The following is a 23,537-nucleotide window of genomic DNA, read 5'->3' on the forward strand; positions in this document are numbered from 1 at the left end:
CACCGCACCCGAGTCCCAACACACAGACAGACACAGACACTTGTGTACACCACACACGCACACACACACACACACACACACACACACACACACACACACACACACACACACACACACACACACACACACACACACACACACACACACACACACACACACACACACACACACACACGTGTTGCCGTGTGGTCTCAAACATACACGGGAAGCACACAAACACACACACACATACACACACACACACACACAAACACATACTTGAAAGCATTGAAAGCACACATATGCACAAACCAAAGTGAAGCAGACACAAAGATACACAAACAAAACCTTATATTTGCTGTTTTGTCGACCCCAAAATACATGTCTTCCTTACCTATGGAGCCTGATGACTTGGTGCCCAACGCCTGCTCCCCGATCCTGGCAAGCGCTTTGAAGTAGGCCTCGCTGGTGGTGGCAAGGACTAAAGCACACAGACACATGCACACACATACACAAACACATACACACCAATGTGACACACTTATTCAATTTGAATAGTCGTTTAGGTTTCACAAGCATGGCTGACATTTGTCTGCTTTCCTCGCCAAGGCTCTCTTGTTAAAGAGTGCTACACCTCAGTGAGTCCAGCCTGCTGAAATAATTTGGCTCACACATGTGAGCATTGAGGTCTGAGTAGCGAAAAAAGCGATGAGAGAGCAATGGCAAATGCCAGCTTGGTCAAACCCCTTTGTTCCTTGTACACAACTTTCTTCACACTCATCTCTGCCTCACTATGACCTAATGCCGATATTAAAAAACTCAAAGGATGGACATTGTTCTGTCACCTCTGGTCTGTATCTTGACATAATGACTTTGAAAGATATGAAAGAAAATGTGTCTATTTCCTTCTCAAGATTTCTTTCTTGTTAATGAATGGAGTTTTTTCTTGCCCTCTTGGGGGTTAGGCTAGGGGGTGTCATATATATGGCCTGTTAAACCCTTTGAGACTGTAACTGTGATTAAGAGCTATGCAAGTACAATTGAAATTAATCTAACTGATTTAATCTAATGGAATTGAACTCAATTTAACATTTGCCATTTGGAGTGCTTCTGATTGGTCTGTTATGCTCACCAGAGTAGCACTGTGTTGTCCTCATCATATCAAACATTTGCTTTCCTCAAGCCGGATCAAGCTTATGGAAGTATATGGAGTGAAAACGTATAGGACCATTCTGAGCTGTCATACTGCCAGGCGCCCAACATCTCAACAACACCAGCCCAACCCAGGGGACGAGTCTGTGAACCAGCCAGAACAAACCCCAGACATACACACACAGGATCCCCGGCTCCTGGACAAACATTGTCAGCTCCCTTATCCTCACCCTCCAGCATGGTGCATTTATTGTGCCCATAAAGTTTATGCACATGTACTGCAATGGCTTCTATGGTAAGATACTGATTAGATGTGCTGCTTTTACTGGATCAGACGAACAGTTGTTCGATTGTTATTTTCTTTAATGTTTAACGTGGTTTTTTTTCTCACCATAGAAAGCCTGGATGTAACTATTGCCGAGAGACACCAGTTTCTGCAGGCTTGGATTGAGTTGATTCAACAGCCTCTGATACATACACGCACACACACAAACACACACACACACACACTCACACACACGCACACACACACACACACACACACACACACACACACACACACACACACACACACACACACACACACACACACACACACACACACACACACACACAGATGAACTTTATTATGAATAGGCCTCCATTAAAAGGAGATCAAATTGCAATTTTTTATAAATGTAAAAGGCTGTAAAATATGACATAGGCTATGTATAGGGTACATGTGAGCTGAAACAAATGTAGCTTGTAAACTTACAACACATTTATTTCTAAACAAGACAAACAATGTAAAGTCCCTTAAATGTGCCGTTTACATAACGTTCTTAAGTTTTGGGCCATGGCACAGGTGCAAGGAAACTACCACTTTTGCGCACGCACCACATTTTTTACAATTTATCCAGTTATCTCACTTCTACAGTATGGTTCAGAGCCCGACTAAATTTGCCTACAGTGAAATATTGTCGTCGCTGCCACTTACCGAGTAGATCTCTAGTGTATCCATGTGGAGCTGCACGTCATTAGGAGACAACATGTCGGATCGGTTTTCGTCAAACTCCTGGGGAAACACTTGGTTTGTTGGCGGGCTCCGAAACACGCGGCAGTCCCCAAAAAAAAGACACACAACCTTTACACTGTTCTCGACCAAGAACGCAGTTTATGGTTTGTGGACTTGGGGTAGGACGTCGAGTGAGTAATCGACACCGTGCGCGCAGTGAAAGAGTGAGGTGAATTATTAACAAGGCAGAAACATAAAAACAATAGCTGCTCAGTGTCTGCTCACATATGGTCATAGTGAATGTAGGCGTGTTTTTAGGCTACTTTGTGGTAGGTAATTAGGCTACTATAGAACTCTGCATACTAAGGCTATTCGTCGAAAATAAAATAATGAGCAATAACAAAAGAGAGTAGACCGGTTTTTTAACTTAAAAGATGACGCAACTTTTTTTTATTCTATAGGCCATATTTCATCCTTGAAGATTTGTGTGTTCACGAATCTTAGCTTGCTTGTTAAGGAAATAAAAAACACATTCAATTGCTTTTGATTTGTTGGTTTGACAACTGGTGGTTTATCAAAACTTGTGATAACCTTTATGTTTATATTAGAATATGAAAAAATATCTAGATTAATTAAAACAACTGCTGTCGCCTAGTTAGCCATAGCAGACCCGGGTTGACAGGCAATAAGGAAAATGCACCTTTGCTTCGAATCTTGCTTTTGTTATTGCAATAGTGGATCAAACCTTGTTATTTTATTTGCTAGCAATATCATTATCTTAAATTGTATATTTGAGTGCTTTATTCGTGCTGTTATTATTGCCCTAAAGTTTGGTCAACTTAAAATGCAAAGTTCCCAGGAGGCAGAACAATGAGGGGAAACTAATAATTGTTTTCTTGCAAACTCATAAAAGCGACAGCACACATCGGTGGGGACTGGGTTCATAAAGATTCGCTCTGCAGCGTCAATCACAACCCTGCATCTCTCCGGGACACAAGTACACAATGTGAATGATGATGACCATAATAAATAATGTTGGTATTGAGGATGATGATTCTGATGATGATGATGATGATGATGATGATGATGATGATGATGATGATGATGATGATGATGATGATGATGATGATGATGATGATGATGATGATGGTGATGATGATGATGATTACAAGGAAATGTTAAAGGAGATTAGAGCTTAGATCGGGCCCAGAAAATCAAGCCCGAACCGGCCCGAGCCCGTGCACGTTCTGTCCGAGCCCGGCCCGACCCGACACATTAACTGTAATTACGAGCCCGATTTCAACCCGACATTTTTTTAATAGGCCTACATATGTATCTTTGTATACATTTGTTACTAGGCCTACCCTGCTAAATATAAAAGGGATAATGTATAGAACGCCGGTCATTATCGGGAAAATAAGCCCCGACAGGGTGAACAGGACACCGACGCGCAGCGAAAAATAAATATAAGCCCTGGAGGGGCTTATTGTCGATAATGACCGGCGACGTTCTACACATTATCCCGCTTATTACACGGCTACTTGACAAAACGAAAAAATAACTTCACATGGTGTCTCTTTTTACAATTTATTTGTTACCAGCATTCGTAGTGTTGATCAGCAGAAAAATTATTTGTCGGCAAAGACAGTGACGTAGCTTAGCAACGGAAGTCGCTGGGACTACTACAATATGAGGAGAATGGGCATTCGCTGGTTAGTTCCGGTTTTCTGGACTGGTTGCAGTAATAATCTCTGTCCACGCGGGGCGCTCGCAGGCGAGTCCAGAATGAATGGGAGCCTATGGGGTTTTATCCTCAGAATCCACTTTTCTCACGATGTAATTTTTTGTGAAGTAATTTGAAAGTTGCGTTCAAAAGGAGGGGCTAAGATAATAAACTCAGCTGAATATTGACATTTTTAAGGTCACGTATCTGTTCTAAAAAGGCATTAAAAACATGCGATGATGTTACACATTGTCATACTGTCAGAGGTACTGCTTTACGGCAGTTTCGCACTTCGGCACTTCCGCACTTCCGCATTTCCCCGCAACGATAACTCCAGCTGTTGGAGGTAAGGCTTTTTTTTTGCTTAATACACTAGTTACAGAGTTTTAGTGAGCTAATATAAAAAAAAAGAAATGCGTGAATGTTTTACATATGTATGTTACTTACAGAGAGTGTTTTTTTAATCCTCACTAGTGCCGATGATAAAGCTTTTTTTTAGTAACGATTATGAGCTATTTCTTTCTCCTGAAATAGAAACCTGGATTAGAGTCATAATTTTAACACTGCATCAATTTAGTTTACATCAGTAAACAATCTCCTAGAGAGCAGTGTTCTGTTGACCTCCTCCTCATGCCTCTTCCTTTCTTGATCTCTACAGTTGGACCTTGATGGTGCGACAACGGACAAGTCTTCTTCCTCTGACCTTTTTCTCTGCCTCTGTTCAGTATGTTCAGTGTTGTTTAAATCATTTCTCTCTTTTTTTATTATTTACTATTAGTTACTGTTCTGTTTGTGTTCTTGTTAGTGTGATGTTTGAATAAACTGGCCTGTTGCAATGTTGGTATAATGTTTGTATAATTACTGGTATACAACTGTTACTGTTTCAATGTGACCCAGACCATATTTCTCATTTAACAAACATGTGTAGCTTATAATGTGTTGCAGGGCAGAGCAATTATATTCAATGGCTTAAAACAAAGCCATCTGTAAAGATCAGTGAATGAATAGAAATCAATGACAAGTGGTGTAGATGGTTTTCCCTCTGTGCAAGATCATTAACCCAAGTCCTACAAAAAAAGAACGACTGTAATAGCAGATGTTGAAGTTGTTAAACCGTTAGCTAACAATTTGTATGGAACAATCGGTTAAGGTAAGTTAAGTGTTTGAGTCTCGACACTTGGAGAATGTCTAGCGCGCAACTTGAATAAGCCATGTGCGATTTTACCCGGGCTCCAGCGCAACTTTCCTTACCAGGTGCAGCCTCAGGTAGCCGAGGACCATTCATACAGGAGCAAGGAAGTACGTTACCTTTTTCTGTCCTTGGGAAACGAAAAGACGGACAATCCGTTTCCACTGTTAGTGCAGTTTATCATTGCACATTTACGAGGCATTTCTTTTTTAAACTATCTTTATTTTCGAAAAATAGACAATGACAGATGAAATTATATTGAGCGGGACATTGACTGTATTATTTAAGGTGGTCATACCGTACCTACCATGTATATAACACATTGAACATTGAACACAAGAAATGGAAGAAATTCCATTTATGCCCATGTACTTTCACCGTACATAACTATATAAAAAATAAAAGGGCCTGCAGGAAAATATAAATAAAGTACGCAAAAATTAACTTCGACGGAAGGTCCTCCTTAAGATAATGTTTCTGATTGTGCTTCAGCTTCAGATGCCGTCAAGAGGGGTCTCTGGCATGGACATATTAAAGGATGGACCACAGACTGGAAAATGGCCGCCCATTCACTCCTATACAAACTGCTCAGTGGCGCAGGGTAACATACAGGAGCGATTTGCTTCCGCGTTATGTGGCCAAGACACGTGACCTAGTCCGTGACGTACCGGATGCAGAGATCTTCTTCTTCTTCTAGTTTAGCGGCGGATCATAGTTTTTCCTCATATACCGCCACCTACTGGACTACTACACAGGAGTTTGTGACAAGGACGTTGGCAAATGATACTTTAAATCATAAAAATGAATTCAAAGAAAAAACCAAACTAACGAAACAAAATAAACAAACTAACAAAAGAAATGAATAAATAAAAATAAAAATATATATACTTAAGGTTAAATTCTTCTAATTAGGTTAGTATCTTTTAGCTAATTTATCAGCAATTTCATTTCCATATATTCCATGGTGGGCTGGAATCCAACAAAAATGAATAACTAAACCAAGGCTTATAATATTTAAAAGAAGATGCTTTAACTCTATCACCAAATCTTCACGTATTGAATTATCTGTTATAAAACTTAGTATCTACAACCCATCTAAGAGCGGTTATTATTGTGGCCATCTCGATTGAGTATACTGATAAAGTCACCCACTCTATATCCATATCCTTTTTCAAATTCTGGAATATATATGCCAATACCACATTGACACCATTCTATGATAGCTGATAACCAAGGTACACACTGTAATACTATAATCAAGAGGACATACAGGCAGTTCAAATAAAAAGAGATAGAACTTTATTGATCTGGAAACTTCATAAATATGTAAGATTGCTCCATATAATACCATAGTAACATAGTAAACGTATGTAGGCCTAAAAAATTTAGTTCAATGTTATTGCTTAAGAAACAGATTCCTTCCAACTAACTATTTACGAAAAATGCAATCAATAATTTATATAAAAGTAAATGTTTACATATCGACCAGCAACGAAGTTGGAGTAGCCTACCCAAATAATGAATTGTAATACACCAACATTGTCAACTGTCATACATAGCTAACCATAACCCTGTCATACATAGATAAACAAGCAAATGAAAAGGAAATACCTACCAACGCAACTGAAATGTTAATATTAGACAATTAACAATATTATGAAAATTACGTAGGTCTCCCATAATCATTGAGGTAATCAATACGTCCGTTCCTGTTACAGCTATTTCAATGATATGTGTGTTATATATCCGTGTTCAATGCCATTCATGTTAAGTAAAAGGACAAATATCAGACTTTGGAAGTTAATGGAGTTAATGGAAGTTAATTCGGAATTTAATTTAATTCGGAAGTTAATGGAGCCGTGCACTTCAAAATAGGTCCATAGCAAGGAGCCGTTTGTTTCAGTACGGCTCCTTTCAGCTGCCCACCCAACATAAACTGCTAATAAAACGCTTGAGGAGGCATTTTGAAAAGAAAAAACTTACATATTTTTAGAACAGGGTAGAAATATAATTATGAGCCTTTGATTGATATCCAGACATTTTTTGCGGAGACACAATCCTGTTCCCCACTTGTATTGGAGTGGACGGCGATATCTACTTCTGGGCCACATGAAATGACGGACCCCCGTCCACTCCCAGCTTAAACAGCTGCAATACCAGGCTTGGCCTCTGAGGACTGGTGGATTGCGGAAGTATGCGCCTATCCTGGGGGCCTGGTCTCTGGTCGTAATCACTCGCAAGTCCGTCCCTGACCAATCAGCATTCATTAGCAGAATGCTAGCGTGTATGGCCAACAACGGCCCAAACTGTGAGAAATTGAAAGGACATAAGAAGGCCTACTCATTAATTTGACTTTTGAACCATAATCTATATTGAACTTGCGGAATCTGCAATAAAATTTGCGATATTTCAACGACAAGCAGGTGAAAGAGACATATTTAGCCGTCCAGCCCCATAGACTCCCATTCAATCTGGACTGGCCCGCGATCACCCCCAGTGGATGTCTGATGGAACTACAACCAAGATCGGTACAATGGGGCGTATAGGAAGTGCCCAGGCTCTTCATAGAGTATGGAGCCAGTTTCCTGCCATAATTCAAACCTGAAAAAAAACAGATTCAAAGGCTTGTAAGTCTCGGTTTGAAAACTCAACACCTTGTTAAAAAGGTTTTGCAACACTGAAAAAAGAGATTATAACCTGAAAAAAATTCAAACAAAAATTCAAACATCTGTAAACATGATTTTGTGTTCTATTTTATCTTCTTCATCATTTTCACCAACACATTTTCAAAGTATTTTTTTTTTCACAAACATGTTTTCAAAGTTCAAACAATTTCACCAGCGCATTTGAGTTTCAAATCTGGCACTGTTCTAACAGTGTATTTCATTGTTTCCCGGTTTTGAAACCTTGTAAATGGGATTCTGCAAACAGGTTTTCATACATTGAGAAATAAGTTTTGAAAGGTTGAAAATTAATTTTTAAAAACTTGTAAAGGTACGTTTACGCCATTGCAATGTATTTTTTCGCGGCATTGAGAAGACCCGTGTAATAAAGGCCTATAATATTTGTGTTTATGGCATAGATTTCTCCTCAGATTAGGCCAATAAACAAATGATAAAAAAAGTAATTGTCGATCAAAGGCCCGGCCGGACCCGGCCCGAGGATAGTGGTGGGAAATATCGCCACTATCTGCGTAGCCTACCTATCGGGCTCGGGCTCGGGCAGAGAATCTAAACTCTGAAGGAGATATACGATCCAGACTGTCATTGTGGGTCATCTTCTGATTATTATTTTCTGCGTGTTCGTTTTCAACGTGACTAACGTTGATTTGGTATAGCTCTTCTCTTTTCAAACAACATTTAAGTATTTATTACCCGTGAGCTCCGGGATGAACGCTGAAGCCAACACGATATGAGAGAGAGAGAGAGAGAGAGAGAGAGAGAGAGAGAGAGAGAGAGAGAGAGAGAGAGAGAGAGAGAGAGAGAGAGAGAGAGAGAGAGAGAGAGAGAGAGAGAGAGAGAGGGAGGGGGGGGGGGGGGGGGAGGGGGGGGGCGGAAAAAGAGAGCTGGAGAGGCTAAAGGCGCGATCATAAAACTCATGCAGCATTTATATCCGTGAGCCAACTGAATGAACTGTCGGCTAAAATCGTCCGATAGGTGGCGTCATTAGCATCCCATGGACATGACAGGAATTTTAAACAACTCTCACAAACAGGCACACACACACACACACACACACACACACACACACACACACACACACACACACACACACACACACACACACACACACACACACACACACACACACACACACACATGATCACTATCATTCATCATGTTTCATCTCATCTAGAATTTCCTACTATAGCCCCACCTGTTATGTGCGTGATGAGAATATATTACACGAAGGCCCAAATCGCGGCATTTGATATCTTCCTGATGCATAATGCATATAGTCTCACTAACATCTAAGATGTCTGTCAGACAAGCATACGTATTACACGCATGACCTATTGCACATGTTGATGAGACATTAAGGAACATTAATTAAAATACAAATCCACTCTCATGTAATCATTACAATTCCCTGTATTCATTATAATCACATGTAGCCAGTAGGACTAACTACCATCTCACTCGATCAATAAATGATCAAATCAATCAGCTGTTACTGCGACCGTCTCTCTCACTGCGATGGGTCCGTCAAGAAGTCCACCCATCGCGATAGGTGCATTCATAGCTGTCAAGTTGTCACGATAATAGCAGTAGGCTACACTTCGATAACCTAGCGCTCACCAGCAGCCGGTCCTGTCGGGAGAGTGTGATGTATTTACCGTGTTCAGCTGAAGAAGGTGTTCCAGTGCCATTCTCGTAGGCCTACATCATATAGTGCCCTGTTATAGTCAGCGTCTTATCTTGAACCTGCTTGTGAGACACGAGTGCATGGCGGAATTTATGAAAAGCCAAACACCATGCTTTGCACCGGTATAGCTGTCAGTGCGCGTGCGTGTGTGTGTGTGTATTTGCGTGTGCGTGTGTTTGATTTGAAAGAAAGACACACACACACACACGTACGCACATCCATACAGAAACACACCCAAACGAACCCACAAGTGCGTGTAGGTGTGGGTGAGTATGGATGTGTGTGATGGGTGTGTGTGTGTGTGTGTATGTGTGTGTGTGTGTGTGTGTGTGTGTGTGTGTGTGTGTGTGTGTGTGTGTGTGTGTGTGTGTGTGTGTGTGTGTGTGGTTGTGTGTGTGTGTGTGTGTGTGTGTGTGTGTGTGTGTGTGTGTGTGTGTGTGTGTGTGTGTGTGTGTGTGTGTGACCGTGTGTGTGTGTGTGTGTGTGTGTGTGTGTGTGTGTGTGTGTGTGTGACCGTGTGTGTGTGTGTGTGTGTGTGTGTGTGTGTGTGTGTGTGTGTGTGTGTGTGTGTGTGTGTGTGTGTGTGTGCGTGTGTGTGTGTGTGTGTGTGTGTGTGTGTGCGCCCGCAAACCACCTACAATGCAATCAGTGTCTCGAGCTGCTGTCGGGCCGTCCCAAGAGGAGCCCTGGACTTGAGTTATGACGGACATAACTCTGCTGCCCGCGGGGTTAGGCTAAGCCATGCGGATGATGATCTTTTTTGATTTTTTTTTAAAATATATATATATTTCTCTGTGGATAGTGGGGTGACAGTATGAAAGCTTGTCTAATATAAGTAACGGAAAGAACAAACCTAGCCTATAGGCTCTGTCCCTCCCTCTCTTTCTCCCTCTCTCTCTCTCTCTCTCTCTCTCTCTCTCTCTCTCTCTCTCTCTCTCTCTCTCTCTCTCTCTAAATCTCTCTCTCTCTCTCTCTCTCTCTCTCTCTCTCTCTCTCTCTCTCTCTCTCTCTCTCTCTCTCCTTCTCTCTCTCTCTCTCTCTCTCTCTCTCTCTCTCATTATCCATTGTCTCTCTCTCTCTATCTCTCTCTCTCTCCCTCTCTCTTTATCTCTTCATCTCTCTCTCTCTCGCTCGCAGTAAAAGCATGCGCGCGCGACTGAAGGCTGCTGAGCGGACAGACTGGATGATTTATATCGACTCGGTATGAGAGAAAAGATCTTAGGCTCACGGTAAGGATTGTTGATCCGCTGCAACTGGCTGAAAACTAAACGTACAGAGGAAGATACAGGGAAAAGCAGGAAGAACGCCGTTTCATAGCAGGAAAGAGCAAGAACGGCTTCTTGATATCCAGGAGATTGGATATTTCTTCCGGAAATCAGTGGCTTTACACCGTTCCATTTTTACCTTTTCATTTCTAATTCTTGATCGTTCCCACCGCCAAACTGAAGTTCATCGTTGTGATCTTGGCCGCCGGGATGGTGGCCTTCATTGGAGCAGTTATCTGTATCATCGCCGCCGTGCACACCGGATCGTCTAAGGTTGTACCACACCAGCAGCCGTCGGCGGACAACCAGTCGCTGTATGCGCAATCCGTCGCTCAGACCACGGCGTCGCGGGGCTCCGTGGCTCGGGCCGGACCTCTGGTCGGAGCTCTCCATGGTTCTGAAACCCCACAGTCGGAGACGCCGACGTTCAAGGCGGGACTCGGGGTCACGGGACTCACCGGACACGACCCGAGGGTCAGTCGACTCATCTGCACGCCGATCCCCGCGGGAGAGTGCGACCCGAGAAACTTTAATCAACAAGCGGCGGACGAGCCGTTGTCGCTGTCTGCGACCGCGGAGGGGAACCTCCGAACTGCCGCCGAAGAGCTACGGCAGACCGTCCAGCAGCAGGAAGACCAGATCATCACCGATCAACGGACTATAAGGGAGCTATCGGGTAAACTGACGGATTGTGAGAGGGAGCAAGGCGGCCGCATCATTTCGGAGAGGCGCGGGAGTGTGGCGGGGATGCTGGGGGCCAAAGGTGGTGCCACTGCCGCGGCCGTTGGGGAGAAGGGGCAACATGACCGGATCATGGTGCGGGACAGCCCGGCTTCTGCCCCCGACAGTGTCCACCTGCTCACCGTCCGGGCTGTGGACGAACTGGAGCAGGCAATCACTCAGCTCAAAGATCGCATAGAGAAGCTAGAGGTAGGTGTTTCTAGTCTAGTTTCAAGGTAAGAATACGGAGAAAACAAAGTCCTTAGGCCTACTCTATATTGAATTCAGACATTTCTAATTAATCATGTTCGTATGGTTCCCTTGAAAAGCCACTTCATATCGTGACAAAGCTTGGAAACCCTTCATGAAAATAAATATTAATATTCATGAGTTTTTGCGTGTATTAACATCAGTGCGAGTGTCCCCCCTCAGCTGCCGCTAACACATCTCTATCGCTTGGCAGGTCATGTTACGCACACACACACACACACACACACACGCGCGCGCGCACACACACACACACACACACACACCTCCCCCCCATTCTCAGTCGTATGAGCTCTGTAATGAAACAGGGGTATTTCCACTTTGAAAAGGAGCACAGTGTGTGTGAGGGGGGGAGGGATTGTGTTTGATGTTGTTTTGCATTTGTGTTCCTGTGTTCCTGTGTGTGTGTGTGTGTGTGTGTGTGTGTGTGTGTGTGTGTGTGTGTGTGTGTGTGTGTGTGTGTGTGTGTGTTGTGTGTGTGTGTGTGTGTGTGTGTGTGTGTGTGTGTGTGTGTGTGTGTGTGTGTGTGTGTGTGTGTGTGTGTGTGTGTGTGTATGTGTGTGCCTGCCTGCATGCATGAATATATGTGTGAGTGTGTGTGTGTGCGCGCGTGCCCTGCCATGTGTAAGAGTGTGTATGTGTGTGTGTTTACTGTGTGAATGTGTGTGCATATGCAAGAGCGTGCGTGTGTATGTGTTTGTGTAAATGTGTGTGTGTGTTTGTGTGTGTGTGTGTGCATTTGCGTGTGTATGTGTGTATGTGTGTGTCCTTGCGTGTCTATTTAATGTGCCATTGATTGCTCTTTCTGCTCAGTGTTTCCTCAGTGTTCCCGCTACACCAGCGAATCATTGGCCAGCCGCTCTGAGAAACCAGGGAGGGTGGAGGGTAGGAAATAGAGCTAGAGGGGGAGGCAGGGAATGAATAGGTGAAGGTGGAGGCTAGGGAAGTGGAAGGTGTGGCGCAGCGAATGCGTAGCGTTGTGAAAATATAACGGAGCAATCTCAGGCAGAGGGGTACGAGAGACGGTTTTAGCTCAGCAGATGGCATCTATAATTCACACAGTTTACTGAGACACACACACGCACACACGCAAAACGTCTCTATTGGTGTCCCTTATGTAGGACAAGGTTGTAGAGGTGCTTTCCTATATTCTTTATGTTGAATATATAACTTGGAATGAAAATAGCAAACGGGGGCGGCAATCCGAAGACTGACTGAAACATGTATATGTCTTACACAGCTTTGGTTTCTGAAATATAGATATCTTTATTGAGCCATATGTTAGCCATCGTATCTACCATGCTCACCAGAGTGGCGTCTGCGGCTACACCCTTAATCCATACCATACATCTGCCTTACCATATCTAGAACTTCAGTCAATCTATGTCATACACCTTCTCCTTACATCTATAACTTCAATCCATAGCTTGACAGTGTACAGTCTACCTTTCTGCTATAATAGTTTGCGTTATTTTTTATAGGGATCGTCATTGGTGCTGGCGTGACCGTTTTGTGAGTTGGATTTGTGAATACTGTCGCTTTAGAAACCAAATAGTCTCACCAAACAGTGGTTTAATAATCTAAAGTTAACAGAAAACCAACTCAAACCTGGGTGTACAGGAGTTTTAATTTTCTCCTCTCCTCTAGTTTTTGCCTATCATGTTGCTGGAGGCAAGAATATGTTTGTAATTATTATTAGAAACAGTCTATTAACAGCGAACATAAACTCGGCCAGCACGGGTGAATGGTAAAAAGTGTCTGTAAAGGTTTCAAATCAACACCGTGTAGAATGGTAACTGTAGAAAAACAACAACATTAAAATACCTTTCTGCAGGACTCATCCGTATGCGTGAGATGAGATTCTCTTCAGTAGAATGTATCCACAACGAAACCGGAATAAAACGTAATAACTCCAGCCTTTTCAGTTTTGGGTTTCCGGCCTGCACCACATTCCCCCCCACCACCCCAGAAGTCCTGCTCTAAGACAGCAGATTAGCAAGCAAGCAACAACTGCAAGCACCTCTAGATTGTAGGTTTCGAGAAAGCTTTGTTTTTCTGGCTTTGTTGCTGGAATCAGAAGAGCTGGTACTCAAGTGTTGCAGGGCTTTGTATTTAGACAGGCATGTCTGTTGCTTTAGTGCTACGCGTTACACCAATGCATATGGTGTGTTTGGGATTTATTTAGCACTCGTCTGAGAGGGCCTGGGGTCATCCGAACACAGTGATTATATATAAGAATACAGATATGATTATTCTATAATGAAGCTGATCCAGGTCACATCACCTAGTGTTAACATTTCAGTCTTGGAATTTGTCTCTGACACTCACATATTTGTTGTCAGGTTGGGTAAGATTATTTATATTATTTCTCTATGTTTCTCCGTTATACTATGGGAAGGAAGAAGTAAGAATGTCTGCAACAGAGGATTGAAAACAGTACATTTCTTAAGCGTTCTTACTAGAAATTCAAATAATGCAGATGTACAGTTATGACTTACAACAAGCATGTTGAAACAAGGCCGTTCAATTGTTAACATATATGACGCATGTCATATACAGATACACAGTATATATGAGATCTTCAGAATGATCTTTGCAGCTTTTTACACTGCATTCACTAGCAATCCATGAGTACCTTCATGTGTACACATCAGATATGCTGCATTACCAATGATATTAACTCTTGCACTCTGACCACATACACACACACACACACACACACACACACACACACACACACACAAACACACACACACACACACACGGGACGCACAACATAGGCTCCAGATACAAAGTTGGGTCTGGCGGTTGATACTGGGCAATATAAAAGCATAGGGAACAAGCTGAGTCCATTGATTTAATATCCCCTGTCTACATCTTCTCCTCCTTTCATCAGCTGTGTTTCAGTGTGCCTATCAATAAGCCATTTGTTTGTTTGCGTGGGAGCATGCAGAGGAAATCTCCTCTCCCCCACTGGATCTGCCCCAGGCGATCACTGATTAGTTTCTTGTGGTGTCTTTACCGATGCATAATTTATGGGATGTTAATTGAGACAAAGCTCATCCGGAGACAGTATTGCTCACCTTAAGAGCGGTCGCATTCATTAGTCAGTCTCGCATCTAGGTTGGCTGTACTTGTCTTTAGAGACTCTGTGATTTGTTAATTTCCTGTACATGTCAGGATCCTATAGGCTCTGTTGAGGGTTGATTAAATTCCCTGTAACACCTGAAGCAGGAAAGCCTTCCTGTTTGCCTGAAGGGAATGTCTGTATATACTGTAGTGTTATTTCATATAAATGCACAATAACAATAACAGGAGCTGTATAGTATCACTGTGTAGGGGAGATTGTCTGAAGTTTTAGGGGCCGAACTTTTCATCACAATTTGAAGGTGCAGCAAAGGTAGCCTATTTTTGTGCAAAGACAGACAAAGACAGAAACCAAAGTCAAGCTACACTTTTAGAGCTGTTACAACAACCCTTGCATTTATGTTGCCTTTGGGGATTTTAAATTGAAAATATCAAAGCCATTTAGATGTTTTGTAGTTGGCATAAATATGCATGATACACAATTAATTGGGGTAATCACTTGTTAAATGCCCAGTTTATAAATCGAAGTCAAAAGGTAAAAAGTTTAACTTGTAGGCCTATCTGAAGGCATATTGAAAATCCAACGGCAGAGAGGTAAACGGTAATCACTTAAATAAATGTGGCAGCAAGACCTAATTAGACAAGTTTTATTGATGCTCAGCTCTGATCGCTAACTATCACTATGACTTTTCATTATTTATTCATTACGTAGACAATTAAGATTAGTTATTTTGGGGGTTTGAAAGAGTACAAGGTTTTATTAGTTATGATTAATAACTATTATAATACGATCCACCTTTCTTGCAGTCAGACATCGGCCCATTCCCCCAAAACCAAACAACGGACACCAACAGCTCCAGGGCAACGGTCGTGGACGACAGCCCAGGGACCCTCTCCGTAACTGGGCATGGAGGAGCCGACGGTGTGGGTGGTGGAGGACGCAGGGCTGTGGAGGACCTGGAGGGTCAGCTGGAGAGGAAGGTGGAGCTACTGGAGAAAGAGAGGAAAGCCCTGAGGATGGAGACAGAGAAGCACCGCCATGACATTGACCAGGGCCTCCATCAGCTCCACCTCCGCTTGGCAGGCCTGGAGCACGGTGAGGGGGGAGGAGGGGGGTAAGAGAGAGAGAGAGAGAGAGAGAGAGAGAGAGAGAGAGAGAGAGAGAGAGAGAGAGAGAGAGAGAGAGAGAGAGAGAGAGAGAGAGAGAGAGAGAGAGAGAGAGAGAGAGACTACAACAAAGTAAAAAAGGATGATACTATTTTTTACGACTTGACTGTTACAATAAATTGCTGAATTAGAGTATGAATAAACAGCCGGCCGGCTGAACTATATTCATGAACCAGGAAGCCTGCAGCTCACTTTAATATTTCCAAACAAGTCCAAATGATTAACAGAACTTATATGAGTGTAACCAATGTTTTCTGGGGACGACAACAGGAGCATTGATGAAGAGAGCGATCATATCCACCACAGCCACATCGGAGGGAAAGAATATAATAATTTGGCTTGTCTACATTCTACATTCTGTTTCCTGTTATCTACATTCTGAATGATTAAAAGTAATAGTAAAGCACCAAGTAAAGAGTACCCTTGTTAAATAAGTAAGTAATTGAATGCATTTTTTTAAGGAATAAAGTAAATAATGAATTGCTGTGCAGACCAGCGACGGTTATAAGAGAAAGCAAGAGAGAGAAAAGAGTGAATCAAACTGAATGCTTTAATTCCTTTCTGAATTAATTATTGAACCCTCATGTTGAACACTCCTGTTATTATTTATTCAGGCTAGACACAGAGCTATAGGTCAGAACATAAAGTCATAGATTACTCTTACGTCTTTTCTTAGTTCAAGTTCATACCTCGAGCTGCTGGGTAATTTATCCTCAGATTTGAAAGAGTCTAGATCAGAAAGATTACAAAAGTGGGGGAAAAACTATATCAGGTATACATGTGAAGAGAGATCAGAGGTTGGTGGAGGAGGAGGAGGAGGAGGAGGAGGAGGAGGAGGAGGAGGGTGTATGGAGGGTGCAGGCTGTGGAACTGAACAAGGGAAGTTAGAGTTAAGCTACAGCCCGAGTTTAACAAGGGAATCCGTGACCTCTTCATCTTGTATTTCTTTAATAAATCTCCTCTCTTATCTCCGTTTCGCACCCTCTCCTCCTGTTCCTGCCTCCCTCTTCGTCCCTCTCTCCCCAACCCCAGGCTCCTCCTCGTCACCTCCGTCCTTCCCAGAGGGCTTCCGGGTATCGTTCCCATCCCGGACCAACTACATGTATGCCCGGGTAAGGGCCAGCCTGCCCCAGCTGAGGGCCATCACCGCCTGCATGTGGCTGCGCTCCACGGAGGAGAGGGGGCCCGCGGGCACCCCGCTGTCCTACGCTGTCCCAGGGCAGCCCAACGAGCTGGTGCTCCTACAGGGTCCCCGCTCGGCCCTCGAGCTGCTCATCAACGACAAGGTACCGGGAGAGGACCCATGAAGGCGGGGATTAGAGGACGAATGAATAAGTGATCAGTGAATCGGTGTAAAATAATAATGGGTGAATTATTGATTGAGTGAATTAATTAGTGAAATTGTGAATTAATGAATGTGAATGACGTATGAATTAATGAGCGGGTAAAATAGTGAATGGGGGAATGAGTAAAGAAGAAAGACCAAAATCTTTCTGTGTTTGAATGAGGGAATCTGTGAAATAGTGACAGAGGGACTGAGTGAAAAAGTAAATGAGAAGAAAAGTAATCAACTAGTGGACCAGTGAAACAGTGAAGGAACGTAGGCAAATCCAAAATCACATGAATCATCAAAAGAGCCCAATTATGTTTTTCAAATCCCAGTAGATGTTGATCATCCATGAATTGTTCTCTCGTTGATCATGTGCCTTGTAATTATGTATTGTGGGGTAAAGAGAGAATGTGTGTGTGTGTGTGTGTGTGTGTGTGTGTGTGTGTGTGTGTGTGTGTGTGTGTGTGTGTGTGTGTGTGTGTGTGTGTGTGTGTGTGTGTGTGTGTGTCTGACAACATGGGAATGATGAATTAATGCATGCGATGATGAATGGGCATTGTCCCAGAATGGTTCCTAGTTTTAGTGGAACTGAATGTATTTTTAGCAAGGTTTCCTCCACCCAAATATCCCTTGTTCTGATTAGACATTGATAACTACCACCTATTGTGTATGAATACCAGCACACTCCGACACCGATGGTTTCCGACAGTATTTCTCAAAAAGAAAACAGCATGCGGCTGCATGAGCAGAATTCATATGCAGGATATATTTCATAAAGATGGAATAAATAACCAGTTTAGCGGACAAGCTAAACTGCTCATGCCGTCTAAGCGGACATTTACATGAGGCAGGACATCCTCCTGCCTCATACATATGCAAAGCAGAAGCCCGCGAGGTAGGAAAGAGATTATTTAGTTGTGGTCGAGGCGCTCTCCAGATATGCCATGACTTGGAGGATTTCTGAATTTAATACTCTTTTGCATAGCAATGCTCTGGTTTAAAGATGGAGAGGCCTTGACACACAGTGTCGACGGACAGCCCTCGGTCGACGTTGGGCCATCGGTGAGCGTCCATGGCCCTAGTTTGTGCAGGGTTTCTGCTTGTTTTCTATGGCCCTTGTCTGCTGTTTTTCCGCCCATTAAGCATCTTTAATCAAGGGCGGAGGTGGTCGACGAGAGAATAGTTCTGATTTGCTGTTCAGCTTGAGCGAACATGTGCCTTAAAATTGAAACGGAATTGAGCAAAGCAGACTCACGACTTTGCCATGCTGTTCTCTGAACAGGGCACGCACAAGAACATTGTCTCCTTTTCAACCTCATCTCCTTTGATCATTCATCATGTTCACATATATTTCAAGGTGCTAAATTATGAAACCTTCTGAGTGATAGTTGTGTGAAATGGTAGGCAAACGCTGCCTTGTTTCACGTCTGTTTACATCCACAGTCCTAGGCGTTCAGGTGTCCCAGTTTTGCATGACAAACACAGACTACCGGCACCTTCTGAAAGGAAGAGTTATCTCTTCTCACGTAGGATCAGAACGTATGTACTAGTGGGCCGTCGGCTGTAGTCTTTGCGGTGTGTTTAAGTGCAATTATTTTGCCAACACGGGGGCGACAGGGAGGCGACGAAACAGTCAGCCTTCATCGCGGCTAGTCCTTTGACGTCGGTTTGGTGTGTCAGGGCTTTTAAACCAATCGTTTGATGTGGAAAAATGTCCCACGGCTATTATACCTGCCCTGGCAACAGTTTCATCTGTACTTATCATTGTTGGCATAAACGCTGCTTTTGTTGTTGTTGTCGTTGGTGGTTGTGGTTATTATTGTGACTGTGATCCATGTCACAATCAAACTCATCATCATCATAAAAAGCAGATATCATGTCATAATACATCCAAATATAGCAAGAAAAGGCTTAGTTAACAACAAGTAGCAACTGACATACCAAAATATAGAATGTAATATGAACCGTTTGATAATTTAAAAAATATATCATAAATAGAAATATATATCATGATAAGGGGGCAGGAGAGCCAGGGTGTTTTGACTACGAGCTGAGCTCAATTTCTGGGTTTAAACCCCAATTATAGCATATAGGCACCCTTTAGCAAGATGCCATAACCCCCTACTCCTTAATGAAGAAAAATATATCCAAATATATCCAAACATAGACAAAGATAACCCTCTTCTATCCAGTCGCCCTGTTTTAACCCGATCCATATTCTTCCCTCCCCTCCCACAGGTGGCCCAGCTGCCGTTGAACCTTACCCGAGGCAGCTGGCAGCACATGTGTGTGAGCTGGAGCCAGAAGGGCGGAGCTTGGCAGGCCTACCAGGGAGGGAGGCTGAAGGGGGAGGGGCACGGCCTGGCCCCTGGACATCACCTCCGGGCCGGGGGGCAGCTGGTCCTGGGGCAGGAGCAGGTGAGGAGGGGGGAAGAACGAATAGCCGTGAGAGGGAAAGTTGAAAAGGTGGAGTGAAGGAGTGTAAAAGTGAGGGGGTTAACGAGCGAGAGACAGAAGGAGTGTAGACTAAGGAGGTGAATAAGTGAAACGGTGAAAGGTTTGAACAGTGTGAGAGATTAATCGAATTGAAAGAGCAAGAGGGTGAACGGGTGAACGAGTGTATGAGAAAATTTAATGAATAATTTAACTGAAAATATGATTCAATGAAGGGAGGACTGCAAAAACATTATTGCTGCAGTTGGCCAGTTTAAATATGTTGGACATATAAACCAAATATATTAATATAGAGAGTGATTGCCCTGTGAATGCCCTGCATGACTCAGTGTCACATACGTGCATGTCTTTATGATGATAGATTAAATGGCCATGGAGACCATACTTGCTAGAGGCTGGACCTCTTTAGTGTGTGTGTGTGTGTGTGTGTGTGTGTGTGTGTGTGTGTGTGTGTGTGTGTGTGTGTGTGTGTGTGTGTGTGTGTGTGTGTGTGTGTGTGTGTGTGTGTGTGTGTGTGTGTGTGTGTGTGTGTGTGTGTGTGTGTGTGTGTGTGTGTATAGCCGGTGGTGTGCAGCTGCAGCCTTAGCATTTCCCTTCATCTCAGATCAGAGTTCTGCGAATGGTCTTTTATGCCTCTCTAATTATCTCAAACATGTTCACCGCCACCCCTACACCAGCCCCTTCTCTGAACTCCACCGACTTTCCACTAACACTCTTACACTACAACCAACACTGCCACAGTCACCGCCTCAACAACCTTACAAACTTCACCTCTCTCTTTCACCCTCACGCTCCCTACCACTCCCACCACCGCTATCTCAACCTCACCACCACCACCACCTCCACCACTATCATCCCTACCACCACTCCTCTAACCGTACTCACCACCAACACTGCCACTACTACCATGCCCCCCCCCCCCCCCCACACACACACACACACACACACACACTCCCCATAACCAGCTCTCTATTCTCCACAATCTCCACCCCCCCAGGACTCGCTGGGCGGGGGTTTTGACTCAACCCAGGCGCTGGTGGGGGAGCTGGCCCAGGTGGGCCTTTGGGACCGTGTGCTTACCCCTGTCCAGGTGGCGGGTCTGGCCCGCTGTGGGCGTGTGGCGCAGGGCAGCCTGACCAGCTGGACGGAGAGGGAGGTGGAGGTCCATGGAGGAGCCACCAAACACCCCGGGGAGCCCTGCAGTAAACATAGCCGGAGCTCCCAGTGAGCGGCCGGAGGGGGAAGACCAGAACCATGTGTAGGGGAAAGGTGTTGCCACGTGTTTCATTAGCCCCCCGCCCCCCCTCCCAGTGTGAGAAGAGAAAAAGTCCCACCTCCCAGTGTGTTATTGAAAGACAAACTTAACAAAATAATTTCATCTCGAGCCATAGATGGAAGAATGGTTAAAAATAATTACTGGCTCGTCTGATCCCTGCTTGGGTCTTGTAGTGTAACAGTTACAGGAATTATTATGATTAGGGCATCCTCGTACTGTGAACCTATTGGACAAAGGGTTTGTCTGTTCAATTCTGCCTTTGGATAGAAAGTTTGTAATTCAAATCACACTGGGAGCCTACTGGACACAGATCTTGTCTATCAAATCATGCTGTGAGTTTATTCGACACAAGAAAGGCCATTTAAGTATGGCTGAGCTAGCTTAAAAAAACAAGGGCTAAAGCACAGTGTCAGTGTTAGCCATTTAACAAATCACCCACATGTACACACTACACACAAACACACACAAAGAATTAGCATTGTGCTAGTTCCCAGGCTGGACTTCACTTCACCTTCCCATGTCGGAGGCGCAGCAGAGATGAAGGGGTTTCGTGAAGGAGGTATGTGGGTATTGCATATTGATGGTGGGGAGAGGGAGAGCCAAAAGTGGGGGAGAGGGAGGTTGTAATTCAAGGAGAGAATAGTCGTTATTCATGTGAGAATACGATGAGAAGCACAGAACAGCATGAGAGTTTTTCACAAAGATAAGCCAAAAAGACGGGAGAGAAGGTGGTGTAGGAGAAGGAGAGGAAGAGTAGGAGGAGGAGGAGGAGGAAAGGTTATGGTATAAATATATGGATTCAGTTGGTAGCTGGCAGACTAGTAGACTTAAAAAAAAAAAAAACTCTATTTGTTTTCCATTTTTGCCCAGTATATTTAGACATGTGTCATGATTGCCACTCCATATTTTTCTGCTATTATGGCGAGGGCTAGTATTTGGCCCAATTTTGCAATTCGTGTCTCAATCTAAAATAAGACTTAGTGATTCGTGCTGCCTATGAGGCCGCTAGTTGCAGAATGGAGAGGTAGTGGTCTTGCCACGTCTCAGCACCACACACTAACTGGAAAGAAGGACTTGAAGTGTGAGGTAATTACACTCCTCTTCGAGGCAAACAAAAGTATACTATAAAAAAAATTCCTATGTATATTAGACAGCAAATCCAATAAGTTCAATATAATCATCAATTTGCCATATTCATTCCGAAACTATGGAACACGAAATTTGGCGCTTGAATGAAAACCAACCGACTTCAACACATTCCACCTGTTTTTGAACCACACTGCAATGTTTCTGATTTTTGTTATGTATAGTAATTCATTCGTTTTTTCGGTCAATTATTGAACGGTACAGCATCCTCCTGTGCTTCAAATGCAACCATCAAATCTCTTTGTTAACACTTTTCTAACCTGTTTTCTGTTTTATTTGAAGGCTTCTGCTGTCTTGTTTGTGAGGAAAAGTGCCTGTTAGGGTATTCACAGCCATGTACAAATTCACATTGCATACAATCTGATTTATTTTTGCTGCTGGACAAACCCACACTGCTATTCACGATATTTTCTGACTGATTAACCACCAGTAAGGCTATCTCGGGGGAATAAAAAGAAAATGATGAAAAAAAATAATTACTCCTAGATTTGCAAAGTGGCAAGGTACTGTTACAGCTGCAACTGGTGCCTAATGAGTGAGTCCACATACGTTGTTTAGCATGTACTTATACTCCTGAGGGCGTTTTGCATTGTGCTTTGTTGTTAATACGACTCTTTTGGTCGGTATGTATCCTGTCATTTTCCTTAGGGCTTTAAATGCAGCAGTGTTGTACTTTTTGTATTGCTTTGAGGACTTTGGGTCTGTGATTATTTCTATCTTTGTTTGTAAATGATGCTACTATGTCAGTGTCCCGTGGCTTTGTTGTGTACTGTTTGCCGTATAAAATGCATTGATGATGGTGTATTTCTCACAATCCAGACAAATAAAGTTTGGATTTTAAATGATCGGATATCAGTTCCTCATTTTTTCTTCGCTCTGCTTCTTGCTGTGTTGTTTCCCCTCCCCTCAGGGTTTACACAATAGGATTTTGTTTTCGTTTACATACGCTGTTGTGTTTCCTTATCGTATTTCACGGTTCAGGACACTGGTGTTAGAGTGCTTATCGCTTATGGGGGGACCTTGTTATTAATTGTTGTTCACTTCACCGCCCCTGCAGATATTACATCGCTCACACTGGCTCTCAAAGTGATGAAGCGTGCAAGATTGCTCTCTCTCTCACACACACACACACACACACACACACACACACACACACACACACACACACACACACACACACACACACACACACACAACACACACACACAACACACACACACACACACACACACACACACACACACACACACACACACACTTATATGCACACATAAACATACAAACATACCTACATGTGTACGCACCCACACACATAAAACAAATCATTGCCTGTGCAAAATATTCAGTAGTGGGTTCATTTAACCCAAAACGCTAGCTCTCCTGTCTCTCCTTCTCAACCTGTTGGACTTTTCTCCCCTCCATC

At 43.4% G+C, this 23,537-nt stretch overlaps 2 protein-coding genes across 2 annotated transcripts in view; one reads left to right on the forward strand and one right to left on the reverse strand.

The window, feature by feature from the left end:
• baiap2l2a (BAR/IMD domain containing adaptor protein 2 like 2a) overlaps positions 1-2,349 on the reverse strand; it is a gene marked incomplete at its 3' end in the record, with an annotated part of 10,449 nt that extends 8,100 nt beyond the window's left edge. The window contains exons 1-3 of the mRNA XM_056608966.1: positions 2,108-2,349; positions 1,523-1,598; positions 374-460 (exon numbers count right to left, since the gene is read on the reverse strand). Coding sequence (XP_056464941.1) covers positions 374-460; positions 1,523-1,598; positions 2,108-2,161 — 217 coding nt within the window. The remainder of the gene's footprint in view (positions 1-373; positions 461-1,522; positions 1,599-2,107) is intronic.
• Positions 2,350-10,850: 8,501 nt separating this feature from the next.
• LOC130403535 (neuronal pentraxin receptor-like) lies at positions 10,851-21,528 on the forward strand. The gene is made up of 5 exons (XM_056607935.1): positions 10,851-11,597; positions 15,549-15,837; positions 16,941-17,194; positions 19,477-19,656; positions 20,690-21,528. Exons 1-5 carry the CDS (start codon positions 10,878-10,880, stop codon positions 20,918-20,920), a joined length of 1,674 nt encoding a protein of 557 aa, XP_056463910.1. The 5' UTR covers positions 10,851-10,877; the 3' UTR covers positions 20,921-21,528.
• Positions 21,529-23,537: the final 2,009 nt, after the last annotated feature.

This window comes from Gadus chalcogrammus, chromosome 2 (genome assembly GCF_026213295.1).
Source record: "Gadus chalcogrammus isolate NIFS_2021 chromosome 2, NIFS_Gcha_1.0, whole genome shotgun sequence".
In the NCBI taxonomy this organism is placed as follows: domain Eukaryota; kingdom Metazoa; phylum Chordata; class Actinopteri; order Gadiformes; family Gadidae; genus Gadus; species Gadus chalcogrammus.

What these genes read in the sequence shown, in the direction of transcription:
- LOC130403535 (XM_056607935.1), top strand. Translation starts at nt 10,878, where the DNA reads ATGGTGGCCTTCATTGGAGCAGTTATCTGTATCATCGCCGCCGTGCAC. An exon ending in CTTGGCAGGCCTGGAGCACG is followed by an intron (nt 15,838 to 16,940) that starts GTGAGGGGGGAG and finishes CCCCAACCCCAG; the next exon opens with GCTCCTCCTCGTCACCTCCG. An exon ending in TGGTCCTGGGGCAGGAGCAG is followed by an intron (nt 19,657 to 20,689) that starts GTGAGGAGGGGG and finishes CCACCCCCCCAG; the next exon opens with GACTCGCTGGGCGGGGGTTT.